This window comes from Tachyglossus aculeatus, chromosome 7 (assembly GCF_015852505.1).
Source record: "Tachyglossus aculeatus isolate mTacAcu1 chromosome 7, mTacAcu1.pri, whole genome shotgun sequence".
Classification (NCBI taxonomy): domain Eukaryota; kingdom Metazoa; phylum Chordata; class Mammalia; order Monotremata; family Tachyglossidae; genus Tachyglossus; species Tachyglossus aculeatus.
The window spans coordinates 59,188,584-59,208,512 of NC_052072.1; the positions used below are offsets into that span (position 1 = coordinate 59,188,584).

Here is a 19,929-nt window from a genome sequence, read left to right on the forward strand (position 1 = left end):
AAAGAGAACAATGTCTGTCATTCCTAATTAGCTAGATATTTGATTGGGCAATACATTCTTTTACAAAGGTACCTTGGCCAAGTAAGGCTCCTTAGTAAACAGAGGGGTTCAGAAGAAGGTTGATGTAGATAGGGTGTGATGCTTTTGGGCTCTATGCATTGTTCGCCCATGAAAATTCCTCTAGACTGTAAGCTCCTGGTGGGAAGGGAATGTGTCTTCCTACCCTGCTCTACTGTACTCTATCAAGCACTTAATACAGTGCTCTGCACAAGTAAGCACTCAATAAACATGATTGATGATCTTTTTCATTTGGTAGATCATTTATACGTATAAAAATTTACACCAACTGAATACAATGCGGATTAAAGTAAAATGGTAGTTCGTCAATTATTCAAGCCCAAACTTGGTCATTCAAGTAAAAAGGAAGTCAATTTTAGACCCCAAATTATCTGATCTACTCATCCATCACTCATTTTCATTGAATAATTGCCAACTTTCCTCTAGTGTGGGACTGCTCTCCTGAGCAATTAAATATATAGACACAGCAAGGTATTTTGGAGGAATGACAACAGTTAGATACAAATAAAATCATCACAAGACCTTTTAAAAAAGAACTTTAGGTTAAATATGTCAAAATGTTTCATCTTTTCCCTTGAAATACTGCCTTCATTCTATTCTTGGTTATTATTTAAATTTAATTGATGGGCCAACTCATTTCCAAGACTAACTATTCCAGCTGCTCTGGAAACTGAAAAGATGTTGTGACATGAATTTAGATGGCATTAAATGCAAAACAAAATGGCTAAAACAGTAACCAAATCGAATGGTGTCTCATTACACTTGGAAACATAAAATCTGACCATTTGCAAACCTGAAGAATTGTCGCTATCCATTGAGAAGTTGAGATGAGGACAGCAGAGAGACTTTAAAAATATACCACAAACAATTTTGGCTGATTAACACACTTTATATTTAACAAAATAATTTTTAATAATATATTCTTTTACACATCAAATATTGTTGCTAGAACCCCTTTGTACAGTGTAGTGTTCAGGTGGTTTTCTTCACTAGTTTTCAGGCACACTGTTGTTCAAAGATTTTTAGAAACGGGATACGTATCAACAGGGCATCAGCTGAGAAACAGGAGGCTGATCCCTTATGGAGTATATCTGTCAGTAAAGCACAAAAACTGAAAGAGGAAGGCAAAATGAGCAGGTAGAGGCAGCATTTTCAAAGTCGTAAAGAAACCCATCAAACAAAAGCCAAGGCAAATCTTGTTCTTCAGAGTTTAGGAAAAAAAAATCCCTCAATGATGTGGTCAGGAGAAACTGCAAAATGTCATCAGTCTCTGAGTAGTTCTGTCACAGTATTGTGTCACATCTTCCACCAAAAAAAATAGATAAACAGATGTCAGCAATACAAAGTTGGAAAGGAAACAGTGTTCCAAGAAACTCCAGGAAAATACTCTCTCTGCCTGCCAACAGAAGCCATAGAGTGGTCTCCTTCACCAACCTCTGAAGCTGCTCTCTGAAGAGGGTTTCTTAGTGATGTCCTGCTCCATTCTAGCAGATGCTTTGCTGGCTGCAACTCTTGGTGTGCTGGCCCTTTGATCCAAAATGACCGTATCTTGGCTCTCCAAATGAACTCTCTCTTTGGCTCCCCAGAAGGGACCCGGGTGTCCCTTAATAACAAATGGGTCACTCTGCTTCGTGGCTTTATTAATGATCTTCTTTGTATCTCATGCCCCATCCTTACCCTTCATTTCTTTAGGAGAAGGTGGATTTCTTGAAGCTGAAGATGGACAGCCTCACTACAGTGGAACTACATACCCAGCTATGATTGTCCATGAGCTGGGGGGGTTGGGATGCCTTTGCTTTAGAGGGCAGGGATGGCTCAAGTGGAATTATTCATGAGTGACTTGTGAGGGCCTGTAATGTTCTAGCTATCGCAGCCCCACACCTGGCTGCATTCTGGTGTTCAACTGAGAAAGTGGTTTGCTTTTCTGCAGAAGGGCAACACATCGTTGCTATCTTGTACCGCGACTGTTGTGTACTTGAAGGATGGCAGGGTCAGAGCCATAACCCGTTAATAGTTAGGGGTGACAATTCCCTTTTGAGACTACTTGCTCTCAGAAGGGAAATCTGTAAAAAAAAGGATGAGTTGGTAAGAGGAGAAATGTTGTGCCTGAACAAGAATGGGTCAAGGGCGGTGGGATTCACTCCCTACAGTTGGAATTGAACCGTTCCCTCCAGTCAGAAAGGGTTGGGGTCAGGGGAGGAGCCACAGGTGCATACCGAGGACATAAGAAGGAGGGAATGCCCACTGTGCCCAGAAAGTGGCTACTCTGGTTTATAAGATAATCCACCAGGCGACTCCACAGGGCACCCTGCAATGGCCCAGATTAGCACTACTGTGTGAGGGCAGGAAAGAGACCCCAAATTTTAGAGATTCCACGACACAGCGAGAGGACGACTTTGGCCACCATAAGGGGCTGGATAAAGGAGTAAACAGCAACTCGTGTTCGGTGGCTTTGGGGCGGTGGTCCTGATGGTATTTTGAGGTGACATTGTGATACCCTGTGTAGATGACCATAATTGTACGCGTAATATTGCCAGAGCAGCCCTGCAGGTGGTCAAGAGTTGGTCGCTTCATATATTGAGACGGTTTGTAATGGTCAACCCATGGAGTTGAATTGTGCAAATCTCACTTGAGTTGAGTCACTCGGCTCTAATCAGCACTTGAGGTGGAGAGGGGACCCTGAATAAGACTTTGGGACATTGGGCTGGGAAGACGCTACTGGAAACGGGGTCAAACCAGCTCAATCTGGAAAACCTCAACACAACACAACCCAATCGGGACTCCAGAGCCAACGATGTTTAAACAATGTAGATTCACAGTGGGATTGTTCATCTTGGCTCTTGCATAAAAACTGCTGACAGGTAGAGATGACTTAGAGTATGCTTGGTAAGCCGTCCAAATTAAGCACAATAATGCGTGGATCAGGTTAGCTGTTTCCCAACCCTTCTAGGTGATCCCACTGTTCTTTTGGCATTGTCTTTTAGATTCGTGCATCCCATCACCCTTGATTTGGGGATTGGTAGTTTAAAGTTTCATTTATGCCTAGTGACTGGTTTTTCTCCATTTGTTACCCATCATATAGTGGCTAGATTCCAACCTAGCTCTGTCTCCTGCGTTGCTGGGACCTTCTGTCTGCTCAGCCCTCTCTCCTTCCCCTAACTCTGTCGTTCATTTTATTCTTAGTAGGCGCCTCTTCAAGAAACATTTCCACTCCTGGAAATTCTTTTACCTAATCATTTGGGCTCAGCTGAAAAAAACGTAAATCTCCCCTATCACTCAGGAGAACGTGGCCTCCCTCCCCTTTGAGGCTAAAAGTGAAATCACTTCAGGAAAATGCAAATGTACAACCTAGCTGAGAGGCCAACAGCTGAAGGAAAATGGGCAGATCAGATACATCAGTAGTGAAGGAGCCTGTGGGGAGAATTCTCCCCTTCTGCTCCCCAAATCCAGTCTAATCGCCATCGAGCAGGGATATTGACAGAAGCGGATTAGATACCGATATACTGTATATATTTTGTAGAGTGAGAGGGAGCAAGAGAGAGCGAGAGGGAGAGAGAGAGTGAGAGAACATTTTCACTTGTGTCCACCCTCAAGGTTTTGCTGGTGACCCTGTTGTAGCTGGCAGGAGTTTAATCATGTGCAGTGGAGAAGCCAGAACATTGTTCTATGGTCTCGTGGGTGGCGGGGACTTTGCTCTACAAGGCCTGTTTCCCTTGGCATTCCCGTTTGGAACACTGCGCCGGTTTCCACCAGTCTCCATTGTGGCAGTGGCAGATGTTACAGTCGTCCACTTTCACTTCAATGCCGGCCGGAATGATGGTGGTTCCTGCAAAGCAGTTGGGACCTGGAACACACACACACACACGCACACACCACACACAAATAAATCCATTAATGAGAGGGGAGCAGGAGAGGCAGAATCAAATCCTAGCAGATCTGCAGCATAAGAGTAAGGGGTGCTTCGTCTGCCCTCTCTAATCCCACCCTATTGGCTTTCCCTCCCAGCCCTGTGTAGCCTGGGCACACCATGTGCGTGTGTGTGCGTGTTCGGGAGAGGTTTTGCTGCCTTCTAAGTCAGGACTGATCCATGCTGCGGGTGCTACATTGGGATTCCAGGAAAATCTGTACCCGCGGCCTCTAGGTATAAAGGCTACTCAGTCCATCTTTCCAAAGCGAGGACTTGTTTGGAGGGTTTGTTCGCCGCCAACAGACCCCCCCAGCTTGTTTTTCCTCTTTCTCTTCCCACAGAAACCTGGTTGTGAGCCAGAGCCCTCCCGGGCCCAGGCCTTCCCTGACTCCCATTCCTGGAGTTCTCTACTCATTTCTTGCTGATGACAAATAATTCATGGTGAGGTGACATATTTGGGTCCCATACGTGTTTTGTGGGAGGGTCATTTCATTTTTAAAAGTGGTGTTCTTTTGATTGGAGGACTATCTTTTCGGCAAGTTCTTATTGAACAACAAAACCCAGAAACCTCCAAAGTCAGCCTTATATTTATGTTCTCATAAAAGCCTTACTGAAAATGCTACCAAGCGGTATGTCGTTGTGCAGCCTTTAATGCTCTCCATTTATTCTCTCTAATGTCCCCTCTATATTTCTTTCCTTCTTGCCCTCTCTCTCCCTCCCTCCTTCCCTTTGTCTCTTGCACTCTCACTCATGCTTACATCTCCAGCATGGGAAGGTATGTCTTGGATAGAAGAGAAATAGAAGTGGAGTTGTCTTCCAAGCAGTGGTTGGTGAGAGGGGTCGCACTAAGGATTCCTGGATTCCTAAGAATTCTTCTAGACTGTGAGCCTGTTCCTGGGTAGGGGCTGTCTCTATATGTTGCTGACTTGTACTTCCCAAGCACTTAGTACAGTGCTCTGCACACAGTAAGCGCTCAGTAAATATGATTGAATGAATGAATTCCTGCACCCTAGAACTGAGCCTGCATCTTGCATACACGAAGTTGACATAAAGGCTGCCAACACTGCAGGACCAAAGCACAGGCATTCTGGGGTTAAGTCTCTGGCCAGTTGATATGAATTTGCAGTAGGACATCATTTTACATCAGAGAGCAGAGCTGGGTATGGTCCCATCTCAAAGTGCGAATAAAATACTTGAATCTATTTAATGCAATCTAGCATTTAACTAGGGATGTATCACAGCCAATGAAAAGGAAACCCTTTTTGTCCAGGCACATTATGTATGTAATCTCCAAGGGAATATATTTTTAAATAACCTTTGTAACTACTTCCATAGCTGGCTGTGTTTATACATCAAAAACCCCACAAATGGTCACATGTATATACAGATGTTTATATGTGTATTTGTGTTTGTGTCTGTAGGTTTGTAAGTGTGAATTCACACATTATTATATGCCTGCTTTCCATTAATGTTTAGAAAATGCGTATACACAAACATCTACGGTAATTCTTCTATATTGGTAGAAGATAGCGCTTACTTTGGCCAGAACCTATGTGTGACTTTGACTTTTACTGATGCGGAATGAGCTGTCTCTTCCATGTTGGGTTGTTCAATCTCATTTCTCTTGTCTCCAACCCCACACTTACGATATTCCTCTTACCTGGCACTCCCTTCCCCTTCAAATTCTCCAGAAGATTGCTCTCCACATCTTCAAAACTCTTCTGAAATCCTATCTCCTCTAAGAAGTCTTCCTTGATTAACTTTTCTTAGTCCCAGATTTTATAGCGGCAACTATCTCATGTCATCCACGCCAACTACACCGTTGTGTTCTCACAACCCACTATATCACTTCAGACCATATTGATTTGCATACCTGCACTTAAACAGTCATCTAAGTATCCATTTTTCCTTCTTCCTCAATCTGGAAATTATTTTAGCGACTGTTTTCCCTGCTAAAGTGTAAATTCCTTGAAGGTGGGGATCATGCCTAATAACTATTGTACTCTCCCAAATGCTTGATACAGTACTCTGATTGTTTAATAAGAAGACCAGGGATGGATCCTCACTGATCAACCTCTGCACTCTATTTCTAAAAGGTTCTTGCATAGTGGATGCTTGATAAATCTTAGTGGTTAAAGTTGATATGCTGAGTTGACTCTATTGTTTGCATTTTGCTGCTGAATTGTACTTTCCAAGCACTTAGTACAGTGCTCTGCCCACAGTAAGCACTCAATACAATTGAATGAATGAATGAACCTGGCCAGGTTTAACTGGTCAGAAGCTGCCAAAGTCTTAATTTAGAAAGCACCATCAGTTAACTACCAGAGACATAAAGAAACCCACCACTCGCTTCCATCTGGATCATTTTGTTAGAACTCAGAGGGACTACAGGTGGTTTTTTTTAATGGTATTTGTTAAGTGCTTACTAGGTGCCAGGCACTGTATTAAGCCCTGGGTTAGATTCAAGCGAATCGTGGTGGACACACAGGGCTCACAATCTTAATCCCCATGTTATAGATGAGGTAACTGAGGCACAGAGAAATTAAGTGACTCACCCAAGGTCACAGCAATTGGTGGGGCCAGAATTACAACTCAGGTCCTCTGACTCCCAGATTCATGCTATTTCCACTAGTTTACGCTGCTTCTCTTAGCAGCCTTAGCCTCATGCTTGCTATGACTGTATTAAAATTTCAAAGGTAATTCTCGCCACGCTAGAGGAAACAGATTTGCTTCCACTAACCCCAAAATAGCTCCTAGTGAAACTGCAAGGGAAAGGACATTCCCTTTAACTCAGTAACGTTATCCTGACTTCTCTGACAGGTTTACTTTCTGCATGGAATATAAATTAAGAACTGATGTTCTATTTATTTCCTGCCACCTAAGAACCTAGGCAGTGGTAAATTACCATGTTCCAAAAATAGCCTTCTATGATGTGGAGAACTTGGAGAGGGTTCAGAGGGGAGTGATGAAGATGATTAAACTAAGGCCTGGAAATGGGACCTTAGAGGAAAGAGGTTAAAGGGATGAAATGATCAAGTCTAGAAAGTGACAACTGAGTAGTAACCTAACAAGTTTTTGAGCAGAGTGAGGGTATTGGGGTTCAGAATTCCCTAACACTTCTGAGAATGGGTCAATCACTCAGTCATACTTATGGAGAACTTACTTGCACAAAGCCCTGTACTCGGAAGAGTACATTATAACAATATAAACGGACCACATTCCCTGCCCACAGTAAGCTTACAGTCTGAAGGGCAACTGGAGGGAGTCAGATGGAAGCTGAGGAAGAGAGGCAGGGGGGCCTAGTGGATAAAGCACAGGCTTTGGAGTCAGAGGACCTGGATTCAAATCCCATCTCCTTCACTTTCTTGCTGTGTGACCTTGGGTAAGTCACTTCACTTCTCTGTGTCTCAGCTATCTTATCTGTAAACTGAAGATTAAGGCTGTGAGCTCTCATGTGGGAGACCTGATTATCCTGCACCTACCCCAGCACTTAGTACAGTGCCTGGAACATAGTAAGCACTTAACAAATACCATTAAAAAAAATGTCACGGTGAGAACAACGCCAAGTGCTGTAACCAGGACAAGCAATGGATTTCCTTTCTTAGAGTTAATTGCAGCTTGACTCATACACCTTCTGGATGTTCCTTCCTCGTCACTCTCCCTCAGGAGCTGGTGTGCTGAGGAATGGGAGATTGTGGGGATTGAAGAAAATAGCATCTGGCAATTATTGCTATTTCCATGCTTTTTTAATCTTTTAATCAAATTAATCAATTTGTGCCTCCTCATTTTCTCCATCTTCTAAAGGATAGGTCCTGTGATCTCTATATTTTCGCTCTACTCCTCAAATGCCTAGTCCAGCTCTCTGAGTCCACTAGACAACGATTACAGTGCTCTCCTCATGGGGGGAGCCCATCACACTGCTCTATTGACAGTAGGAGGCCAGCACAGTTCTCTGCATACAGTAGGTGCCCAGTAATGTTCAGCTCATGTTATGGACTCAGCCAAAACTTTTCATGCTGATTCCGAAGGAAATATTAAATACCTCAGCCTCTTAAATCTTAAAAGGAGAGCATTGTAATAATGAAACAGTATGAAAAATTCTCAGAAGCAGGATGGCACAAGAGGCAAAAACACTTTAGGAAGATCATTAATCCAGTAACCAACTTGTACTTCCCAAGCGCTTAGTACAGTGCTCTGCACACAGTAAGCGCTCAATAAATACGATTGAATGAATGAATGAAAGTTGTAAGTCCTGGTGGGGAAAAGAAAGTGCAAGTGATAGAACACAGCCCAATAGCTTATATTTGGTATATTATTTTTTATGGTATTTGTTAAACACTTACTATGTGCCAGACCCTGAACTAAGTGCTGGAGTAGTTACAAGATGCTCAGTTTGGACACAGACCCTGTCCCTCATATGGCTCATGGTTTTAATCCCCATTTTATAGGTGAGATAGCTGAGGTACAGAGAAGTTAAGTGACTTACCCAAAGTCACAGAGCAGACATGAGGTGGATCTGGGCTTAGAACTCAGGTGCTCTTCCCACTAGGACATACTGCTTCTCAACTGGCTCATTCTCCTCATAGGGGTAGCTCAGGACACAGCTCTATTGACAGTAGGAGGCCACCACAGTTCTCTGCATACAGTAGGTGCCCAGTAATGCTCAGCTCACAGTATGGACTCAGCCAAACTGCTCATGCTGATCCCGAAGGAAATATTAAATACTTCAGCCTCTTAAATCCTCAGTCCTGAGGCTTCAGCTCACCTGTCATTCTAGATTCCAGAGTCTATCATCATTACTAGTCTGTAATTTTCCCTGGTTTCTTCCAGGAGAGGAACATCTTGATGGCGACGGGACAAAAATCTATCACAGTGAATGGACTAAATCCCACAACATTAAAAGCAGCCACTAAGAAGAACCTCATATCTTTGTCCCATAAAGTTTTCAGTAGATTGATAAGTGTAAATAAGTCTATTGGGTGAGTCCCACTTAAAGCACGCTTTACCATTACAAATGCATTTTACTTTTACCCTGGCTTAAGAGGTTAAATATTTCCTTACAGGGCCCCAGTTTGACCATACTGAAGCAGCGTGGACTAGTGGATAAAACAAAGGCCTGGGAATCTGAATGACCTGGGTTCTAATCCTGGCTCCATCACTTGCCTGCTGTGTGGCATTAGGCAAGTCACTTAATGCCTCCATATCTCAGCTTGCCTCATCTGTAAAAATGGGGTTTAAGGCTGTGAACCACATGTGGAATGGACTGTGTCCAACCTGATTTGCTTGTATCTACCCCAGTGCTTAGTACAGTGCCTGGTTTAGTTAAATACTTAACAAATACCAAAATAATAATAATTATTACTATTCTTATTTGAGGAATCTGTTATAAATGAAGCAGATTGATCACAGAAAGTTATAACAACTCAACTTTATGGACAGCGTAAAGAAATCATGGTTTCTTACAAATCAGTGGGTTAAACTCAAATTGGGTCAGAAATTGGGTTCTGTGTTGTGCCCATAATCTAATGGATTTTAACTGTCTACTTTTTCAAGTCTGAGGTTCTAGTTATGATGTGACAAATGGAATGGGCTGTCAGTCATGCAAGTCCTGGGTCAAATACTAGGAGAACTGTAATTAGTTGAAGTTGTGATTTTGGCTTGTTCTTGCTGTTCACCAACAAGATTCTGATTCTGCAGTGCTAACTGTAAGTAACAGCTGCCAGACCCTTTCCCATTCAAGGCTTTGAAACCCTTTTCAATAAAACACGAAGCAAAAAGCTTCCTCAGACAAAGGTGATATGATGTGAGAGGGATGGCTTTCTCCTGAGCTGCCCTAAGGCTGCCTGTTAATCATTTTATTGGAAAATACAATATTGCCAGACTCCCACACAAATCGTAGACTGAGAGCTCTAGAGAGTTTCTCTGGTCCTTAAGTACGTAAGATTTATAGCTCTGCACTCCAATTAGCTAAGCTGAAAGGTCCCGATCAGAGGGAGATAGGGACATGGCCAAGCTACACAGAAGGGAAAAGGGCTGACTGCTTTCTGATTTCAAGAAAATCAGCTGAAGGGTGAGAATTCATAGACTGCACGGCTGCAGTAACTCACTGTATTCACCTTAGTCAGCTTCCAGCCAAGGCCCAGATGGGGAAATCAGCAGGTCCCTGGAAGGGCTATTGGTCTTCCCTCTGACAGCAAATATCCCTGAATATTGGGCTTTGGTTTAGGTGTTAAAGAGCAGTGTGAACTTCTGCACAGTGTTAGAAAAAGAGGACGAGGGAGGAGAGGAGAAATGTGGGAGGAGGGGAGGACAAAGTACAGAAAATGGAAAGGGTAGAAGGGGAGGGCAAAGAGAAGGAAAGAGGGAAAATGGAAAGAAACTGGTTTACCCAACTAGAGAAGAAGAAGAGATGAATTGGATAGGACATCCAGAAAAAATTGAGTCATCTTCATGAGCCTCTCAGAGAACTGTGAAGAGCCATGGGAGTTTTGGAGAAAGAAACCCCAAAGATGGATTCAGAGGACCCTGATGATGGATGAAAGGTTGTGAATGAGGCAATACTTTCAAGGTTTGGAGACAAAGGCCCAGTACAGCCGAGGCTGCCCTAGTTTATCTGGATAATAATGATAATTGTACTACTTTTTAAGTGCTTACTACATGCCAAGCACTGTATTAAGTGCTGGGGTAGATACAAGATAATCATCCTCGCTTGGGGCTCACAGTTGTAGCAGAACAGGTATTGCATCCCAATTTTGCAGAGGAGGTAACTGAGGCACAGAGAAGTAAAGTGAACTGCCCAAGGTCACATAACAGGCAAGTAGCAGACTGGAATTAGAATAATAATGATGGCATTTGGTAAGTGCTTTCTAGGTGCCAAGCACTGTTATAAGCACTCAGGGAGATGCAAAGTAATCAGGTTGTCCCACGTGGGGCTCACAGTCTTCATCCCCATTTTACAGATGAGGTAACTGAGGCACAGAGAAGTTAAATGTCTTTCCCAAAGTACACAGTTGACAAGTGATGGAGCTGGGATTAGAACCCACGACCTCTCACTCCCAGGCCTGTGCTCTTTCCATCGAGTCATGCTGATTCTCTTGAACCCAGGTCCTCTAACTCCCAGGACTAAGTTCCTATCCACTAGGCCTCATTGCTTCCCTGTAACATCCAGGATCTGGATGTGGGTCACTGTAATAGGGTCAGAGAGGAAATGACATCTTGGGTGAATTTCCTGGAAGTGGCTTCGAAACTGGGCTTGAGTGCTGAGTAATGGAATGAGAGGCTGGCTCCACTGGAAATAAAAGTGGAGGTGAAGGTTGACCGGAGCTACTGTCAGTTGACTATCTGGATCTGCTACTGAGCTGTGAGGAAACCATTTACCTTTCTGACAGCTGAAGCCGAGCTCACAGTGCCAAACCTGGCATATGGGAGCATTGAGAGGGTAGGCCACGCCTCTTCAGAGAAACCAAGTTCCGAGAGCCAAAGAATAGATTATGACAAGACCAAAAGCAGCTTGTTTATGTCAGTGAGTGGTAAGAATGACTCATGCAGTGTTATGGACTTCTCACCAGGCCAGCAGGCTTAACCCTTCAAAGATAAGAAGCACTTCAGAAACCAAGAAAAGCTAACCTGAAAATTCACTTATCAATATCAGTTTCAACTTCCTACTTCGGAGAATCCCTCTTCCTTAATTTTCACAAAATGGCACCCTTGAATGAACACAACATTCTTCATTCATATTGTTCATTTCCCCATCCCCCCCGTCTTACCTCCTTCCCCTCTCCACAGCACCTGCATATATGTATATACGTTTGTATGTATTTATTACTCTATTTATTTATTTTATTTGTACATATTTATTCTATTTATTTTATTTTGTTAATATGTTTGGTTTTGTTCTCTGTCTCCTCCTTCTAGACTGTGAGCCCGCTGTTGGGTAGGGACCATCTCTATATGTTGCCAACTTGTACTTCCCAAGCGCTTAGTACAGTGCTCTGCACACAGTTAGTGCTCAATAAATACGATCGAATGAATTAATTAATTCACATCATGGACATGACAGATGCATGGCCACAAAAGGCATGATCATTTCCTATTGATGGATTGATAGTCAATTTCCAGTTTTCATTTTCCAAGTCCTACAGCACCGAGGGACCTCGGGTGGCTGGATAATCGCAACAACAGTAATAACAACAACAATAATAATATTTGATAAGTGCCAACCATGCACTGGAGTAGATACAAGATAATTGGGTCCCACATGAGGCTCAAAGCCCAAATAGGAGGGAGAACAGTTATTGAAACTACACTTTTCAGATGAGGGAAGTGAGGCACAGAGAATTTAACTGACTTGACCAAGGTCACAGAGCAGACATTAGAACCCAGGTTCTTCCAACTCCTAGGCCCATGCTCTATCCACTAAGCCACGCTGTACTAAATGCTTGGGAAAGTACAACAAAACAGAGTTGGTAGACACTCTCCCTGCCCTCAATGTCATGTGGCTATGTAGCTGTAAAATAAAAGTGACGGTGAGAAGATCACTCTGAAAGGCAGGAAGTTAAGAATGGTGTCCTTGGAGGCTAGGCTAGGTAATGGAAATATCCTTATTGTATGATTTTTAAAGTGTTCAAGGAAAGTGAGCTAGAAATCATTTCCCCACCCTATTTGCCATCCTTTCTGTGTCGCCTATGCACTTGGATCTGTACCTTGAGCACTTTAACACTCACTGCACCCAGCCTCACAGAACTTATGCAAACATACATCATTATTCTCTGCTCCTTCCCATATCATCATATCACATCATATCACATGTGATGAAAGAAGACAACAGTAAAGTAGCATAAAAGACAAGGACAAATACACAAAACAAAACGGAAAATCATCAGGATACTAAAGCTGGAGGAGAAGAATTTTGGGCTCCTAATGGTTTAGGGTCCCAGGCACCAGTCTAGCCACAGTTACTCCTTCTCCTAGCTGTAATTTATATTCATGTCTGTCTCCCCATCTAATCTGTAAACTCTTTAAGGGCAGGGATTGTGTCTACCATCTCTGTTAAGCAGCATGACATAGTGCATAGAGCATTGATCTTACCGTCTTACCTCCTTCCCTTCCCCACAGCACCTGTATATATGTATATATGTTTGTACATATTTATTACGCTATTTATTTATTTATTTATTTTACTTGTACATATCTATTCTATTTATCTTATTTTGTTAGTATGTTTGGTTTTGTTCTCTGTCTCCCCCTTCTAGACTGTGAGCCCACTGTTGGGTAGGGACAGTCTCTATATGTTGCCAACTTGTACTTCCCAAGCACTTAGTACAGTGCTCTGCACACAGTAAGTGCTCAATAAATATGATTGATTGATTGATTGATCTGGGAGTCTGAAGGTCATGGGTTCTAATCCAAGTTCCACCATTTGTCTGCTGTGTGACCTTGGGCAAGTCACTTCACTTCTCTGGACCTCAGTTATCTCATCTGCAAAATGGGGATTCAGGCTGAGTCCTATGTGGGATAGGGACTGGGTCCAACTATATTTGCTTATATCCTCCCTAGTGTTTAGTAGAGTGCCTGGCACATAGTAAGAGCTTAACAAATGCCACTATTATTATTATTGCTATTATTATTCTCCCAGGGCTTTGCACATAGTAAGCACTCAATAAATACCATTGATTAGTTGAGTCATCAATGTTTTTTAAAGGTGACTGGAGGTCACTTGAGGTGATCCAGAACTTGAGCTTATTCATTTTGACTAAGAATCTTAGCACATCTTTATATTTCAGGAACACACACCAACTTCTCCCCAAACGTCCTCCTTTCCCAGCATGCAGCCCTTTTTGCATTTACATAACTCTGACAGAGGTGCGACTTGATTTGTGTCTGGGTACGAGGGAGTGTGGAAGCTGGTCTAGGATGAGCAAGACCATCTCTGGGCAGTAAATCCTGCGAAAAGGGGAAGGCTCCAAACCAGAAAAATCTCCCAGAGAAGTCGATGGAAGGACTCCCCTGGAGCTAAGACATTATTTCTAGACTGTGAGCCCACTGTTGGGTAGGGACCGTCTCTATATGTTGCCAACTTGTACTTCCCAAGCACTTAGTACAGTGCTCTGCACACAGTAAGCGCTCAATAAATACGATTGAATGAATGAATGAATGTCTAAAGACCACAAATCTGGCAACTGTTTAAACTCTTTTGCTTGAGGTCTGTCGAGAAATTTAGACCAGAGAAAAATCAGTCTGTCCTGAGCCCAAACTGCTGCAGAATAAAACACTTCAGTAGGTGAACTTCACAATGTGTTCTCTGCATCGTTTATGAGATTGGGGGCCTACCTTGTTCTCTTGTGGGCAGGGAATGTGTCTGTTTATTGTTATATTGTACTCTCCCAAGAGCTTAGTCCAGTGCTTTGCACACAGTAAGTGCTCAATAAATAAGATTAAATGAATGAATGAATGGAGAAGCCATCCCAGAATGATCTGTTCATTTTGCATGGGGTCTGGTACTTGTGAAATTTCGACATCGGCATTCATTTTCATGTAGGAAAGCAGTATGGTCTTGTGCAAAGAGCAAGGGCCTGGGAGTAAGGGAACCTGGGCTCTAATCCCAGCTCCTCCACTTGTCTGCTGTGTGTCCTTCGGCAAGCCACTTAACATCTCTGTGCCTGTTACCTCAACTGTAAAATGGAGATTAAATCCTCTTCCCTTCAATTTAGGCCGTGAGTACCATATGGGATGAGGATTATGTCCAACTGATTAGCTTGTATCTACTCCAGTGATTGTACAATGCCTGGTTTATAGTACGCACTTAAGTACCATAAAACATTGTTTTTTTAAAAGGAAAACAACTTGTGAGTCCATTGGCATTTGGAGAATGGGGAGACCAGTTGCAATTCACCTACCAGCAAACTACCTTCATGTTTTTGTCTTTGTTGTTTTGGCATTTGTTGAGCACTTACTATGTCCCAGGCACTGTCCTAAGCACTGGAGTAGATACAAGTTAATCAGGTCAGACACAGTCCCTACCCCACATGGGGCTCACAGTCTCAATCCCCATTTTGCAGATGAGGTAACTGAGGCTGAGAGAATTAAAGTGACTTTCCCAATTTCACACAGCAGAGAAGTGATGGAGCAGGGATTAGAACCCAGGTCCTTCTGACTCCAAGGCCTTTGCTCTATTCACTAGGCTATGCTGCTTCCCAAAATGGTTAACAGAGAACCACCAGGCCCAGTGGACAGAAGGCCAGGACTTGAGACATTGACTCCATTTCTGAGACTCCCACTGTGTGATTGTCTGTAAACCAATTTGTCCCTCATTTTTCCTTGTTGCCAAATGAAGAGGAGAATGGAAGCTCTCCCATGAGAGTTGTGAGCAATAGCAGTATGGTTATAGTTTTAATTGATTGGCGTTCCCAGAAGACAAGCGTCCTACATTCAGGAGGTTGTTGTTCTGTAAATGCCTTCATTTTTTTTAAATGGTATTAGTTAAGTGCTTACTATATGCCAGACAGTGTACTAAGTACTGGGGTTGATTATTTTAATGTGATTTGTTATGCGCTTTCTATGTGTCCAACATCCATTTAAAGGCTGAAGTTAGTCAGGTGAGACACAGTCCCTATCTCACATTGGGCTCACAGTCAAGTAGGAAGCTGAACAAGTATATTACAAATGAGAAAACTGAGGCACAGAGAAGTTAAGTGACTTCCCCAAGGTCAAACAGCAGGTTAGTGGTAGAGCCAGGAGTACAATCCAGGTCTCCTGGCTCCCATACCCATTCTCTCTCCACTAGACCTGAGTCCCTATAAAGATACAAGTAAATACAATAAAATTGTCCCATATAGGGCTCACAGTCCTAATCCTCATTTTACAGATGAGGTAACCGAGGGAAGAGAAATGAAGTGACTCACTCAAGATCAAAAAGCAGAGAAGTGATGGAGTCCTTTAACTCCCAGGCCTGTGCTCTTTCCACTAGGCCACACTGTTTCTCTGTATTCATCTTACATTCTTTATGCTGAGAAGCAAAGTACCCTAGTGGAAAGGGGATGGGCTAGTGAGTCAGAGGACTTTGATTCTAAATCCAACTCTGCCACTTGTCTGCTCTGGCACCTTGGGCTAGTTACATAGCTTCTCTGGGCTCAGTTTCCTCATCTGTGAAGTGGAAATCATTCTATCCTCCACCCTATTTAGACTGTGAGCCCCAAGTGGGACAGCGACTACATCTGACTTAATTATACTGTATCTACCCCAGTGCTTAGTTCAGTGCCTGGTACATAGTAATTGCTTAGAAAATACTATGATTATTATAATGATAATGCTCTTCAATCAGTCACTTTCCAGTGTCAGTGAGTCACTTGGTCAATCGTATTTATTGAGAGATTAGTGTGTGCAGAGCACTGTACTGAGAGCTTGGGAGAGTACAATATAACAATATAACAGACACATTCCCTGCCCACGATGAACTTGCAGTCTAGAGGGGGTGCTCTCATTAATATAAATAAATAATATTACAGATATGTACATAAATGCTGTGACTTCTTCTCCACTGATTTCAAACATGCGTACATACATCCTCTATCATACAAATCCTCCCTTGAGCCCACAGCTCCCTCCATTTATCACTCCATCTCCTTCTATAAACTCTCTGAGAAAGTTGTTCACCCTTGTTCTCTCCGCTCGCTCCCTTCAAATTCTCTATCGGATCCTCTCCAATCTGGTTTCCTCCCTGCTTATTCCTCAGAAATAACCCCCTCTAACGTACCCAATGACCTTATTGCCAAATCTGATGGCCTCTGCTCTGTCCTAATCCTCCTAGAACTCTGAGGTGCCTTTGACACTGTGGAACACCCCTTTTCTCCTTGAAAGTTTATCCAGCTTTGGCTTCACTGACACTGTCCTGTCCTGGTTCTCCTCTTCTCTCTGACTTCTCCTCCTCAGCCTCTTTTGCAGGCTCCTCCTCTGCCTCCCACCCACTGACAGTAGGAATTCCTCAAGGGAGTCCCCCTTCTATTCTCCATCTACACCCACTCCCTTGGAGAACTCATTCACTCCATGGCTTCAACTACCATCTCTCTGCAGATGTTTCCCAAATCTACATTTTCAGCCCTGACCTCTCTCCTTCTCTGCAAACTCACACTTCCTCCTGCCTTCAGGACTTCTATACCTGGATGTGCCGATGACACCACAAACTAAACATGTTCAAAACAGAAGTCATTTTTCTGCCCAAATTATGTCCTCCCCTATCTTTCGCGTCACTTTAAACAATACCACTATCCTCTCTATCTCACAGGCTTCCTTGGTGATGTCCTCAACTCATCTCTCTCACTCAACCCACATATTCAGGTATCAGATTCTGATGATCTTGTCTTCAGATCCTGTCTTCACAAGATCAGTAAAGTCCACTCTTTCCTCTCCATCCAAACTGATACCAAACTGATCCAAGCACTCATCCTATCTCATTGTGACTATTGCAACTGCCTCCTCTCTGATCTCCCTGCCTCCAGCCCCTCCCCACTCCAGTCTATATTTCACTCTGCTCTCCAGACCATTTTTCTAAAAAAATTCAGTCCATGTCTTCCCACTCCTCAAAAGACCTCCAGTGGTTGTCCATCCACTTCTGTATCAAGAAGAAACTCCTTACTATTGGTTTTAAAGCACTCAATCAGCTCTCCCCCTCTAACTTTACCTCGTTGATCTCCTACCACAGCTCACTCCTCTAGTGCCAGCTTGCTCACTGTGCCCCAATCTCATCTATCTCACCACCAACCCCTTTCCCATGCCCTTGCTCTGGCTTGGAACTCCCTCCCTCTCCACATACGCCAGACCATCACTCTCCCATCTTCAAAATCTTATTAAGGTCACCTCTCCTCCAAGAGGCTTTCCCCAATTAAGCTGTCTTTCCCCCAGCTCCCTGTCCCTTCCATATCATCTAGGCACTTGGATCTGTGATCTTTGGGATTCAATATTCACCCCACCCTCAGCCCCACAGCACTTTGGATTAGGTACATATCAATTGATTACATATAATAATATAAATTTATTTATATTAATGTCTGTCCCCCTTTAGCCTGTAAGCTTCCAACTCTGCTGTATTGTACTCTCCCAAGCATTTAATACAGTTCTCTGCATATGGTAAGTGCTCAGTAAGTGCCATGGTGATGACAATTGTATCAGCCTCCTCACTGATCTCCCTGCCTCCAACCTCTCCCCTCTTCACATGTACTGCTGAATGAATCATCTTCCTGAAACAGTAGAAGTAGTAACACAGTCCACTGTACTAAGCTCTTGGGAAATACAGTAAAGAGACAAGATTTGCACCCTTCCTGCAAGGGGGAACTGTGTTCTGAGTGATATTTCAGGAAGAAGTACTGGCAGACAGAAGTGGGCAGAGGCTGGAGGAGAGGAGAGACTGTGAGCCCAGTGTTGGGTAGGGACTGTCTCTATATGTTGCCAACTTGTACTTCCCAAGCACTTAGTACAGTGCTCTGCACACAGTAAGCACTCAATAAATACGATTGATTGATTGATGAGGCCAATACAACAGTCCAATTGTGATATGAAGAGTGCTTGAATAAGGGTCATGGTTGTATGGGTGGAGAAGAGGGGGAAGGTCCGTGAGATGATTTGGAGAAAAAATCATTAGGTTTTAGCAGGAAATTGGATATGAGCAGAGGTACCCACACTTCGGTACCCCCATAGCTCTTCGAGCTGGAGTCTTGGACTTGCCGATCTCAGTCCTCGGGTAGGACCTCAGAGTTTCCAGTCAAGGCTGAAAATATCTAAAATGGTGACTTTCTGGCCTGTTTGAAGCCTGGCCTCTCCCAGTCCTCATGTGCTTTGAAATCTCCACCCCTTTTCACCCTCAAGCTCTAAAGGCAAAGTTGGAACTGTTGGCTATGAGAACAGAATGAGAATGAGGAGTCGAGGATCGATCAATCCATCAGTAGACTTTATTGAATGCTTAATCTTGCAAGATGATTATCAAGGATGTGGGCTTCAATCACAGAGAGGATGGTAGAAACAACAGATTTGGGGAAGTTTGAAGAGAGAAGCAATATGGCTTTGTGGAAAGGGCACAGACCTAAGAGTCAGAGGACCGAGGTTCTAGTTCTGCTTCTTCCCCTTGTCGGTATGATCTTGGGGAAGTGCCTTATCTTCTCTGTACCTCAGTTACCTCATCTGTTAATTGGGGATTAAGACTGTAAGCCCCCTGTGGAACATGGAACCGCTCAATAAATGTGATTGAATGAATGAATGAATGAATGACTATGTCCAACCTGATTATCTTGAATCTGCCCCAGCTTTTAGTACAGTGCTTAGCACATAGTGATTGCTTAACCAATACCTTAAAAATGCTGTTATTATCAATCAGTGTGCATAGCTCTGTACTAAGGACTTGGGAAAGTACAATACAACAGAGTTGATAGTTGTGATCTCTTTCCACACAGAATTTACAGTTCACAGAGGGAAAGAGCTGTCTATAAGGGAAGACAGCTACTGATTCTTCTGTCCTTGTTGCACTGTGTTAAGTGATCCTTAGTTGTAATATGAGCATCCTTCAGGTCTTGCTGTCAAATGATGACAATCAAGAAGTGTGCGCTGTTTAAACCCGGGAGGGAAGCATCGAAGATGTCTTTCTATTATTCAATAAGTAGCAGATCACAAGATGATGTTTGACACTTTCACTGAGGAGGAAGAGGCCATCACTATTAAGCTTTCCAATCTTGTGTGGTTCAGCGATTTCGTTTTTGCATTTCAGCATCACTCCAAGACTATCAGGTTGTGAGATACTGACTCTTCTGGTGAGAGTCAGAGGAGGGCAGTTACTTGGGCTGGACTTGGGAGTTTTGCATACCACTGAAGGTTTCACCTTGTCTGCTGTCACACTCAGGGATGGGGTTGTGGGGTATGCTCTTCATCCTGGGCCAGGCCTCCCAGACTGTGACTCAGCTGCT

The 19,929-nt window shown here is 43.3% G+C and overlaps 1 protein-coding gene across 1 annotated transcript in view; it reads right to left on the minus strand.

The window, feature by feature from the left end:
* Positions 1-956: 956 nt before the first annotated feature.
* The window catches only part of VWC2L (von Willebrand factor C domain containing 2 like), a 133,696-nt gene continuing 114,723 nt past the window's right edge, over positions 957-19,929 (minus strand). Inside the window, exon 4 of the mRNA XM_038749334.1 lies at positions 957-3,922. Within this exon, the coding sequence (XP_038605262.1) occupies positions 3,774-3,922 (149 nt within the window). The 3' untranslated portion in view covers positions 957-3,773. The remainder of the gene's footprint in view (positions 3,923-19,929) is intronic.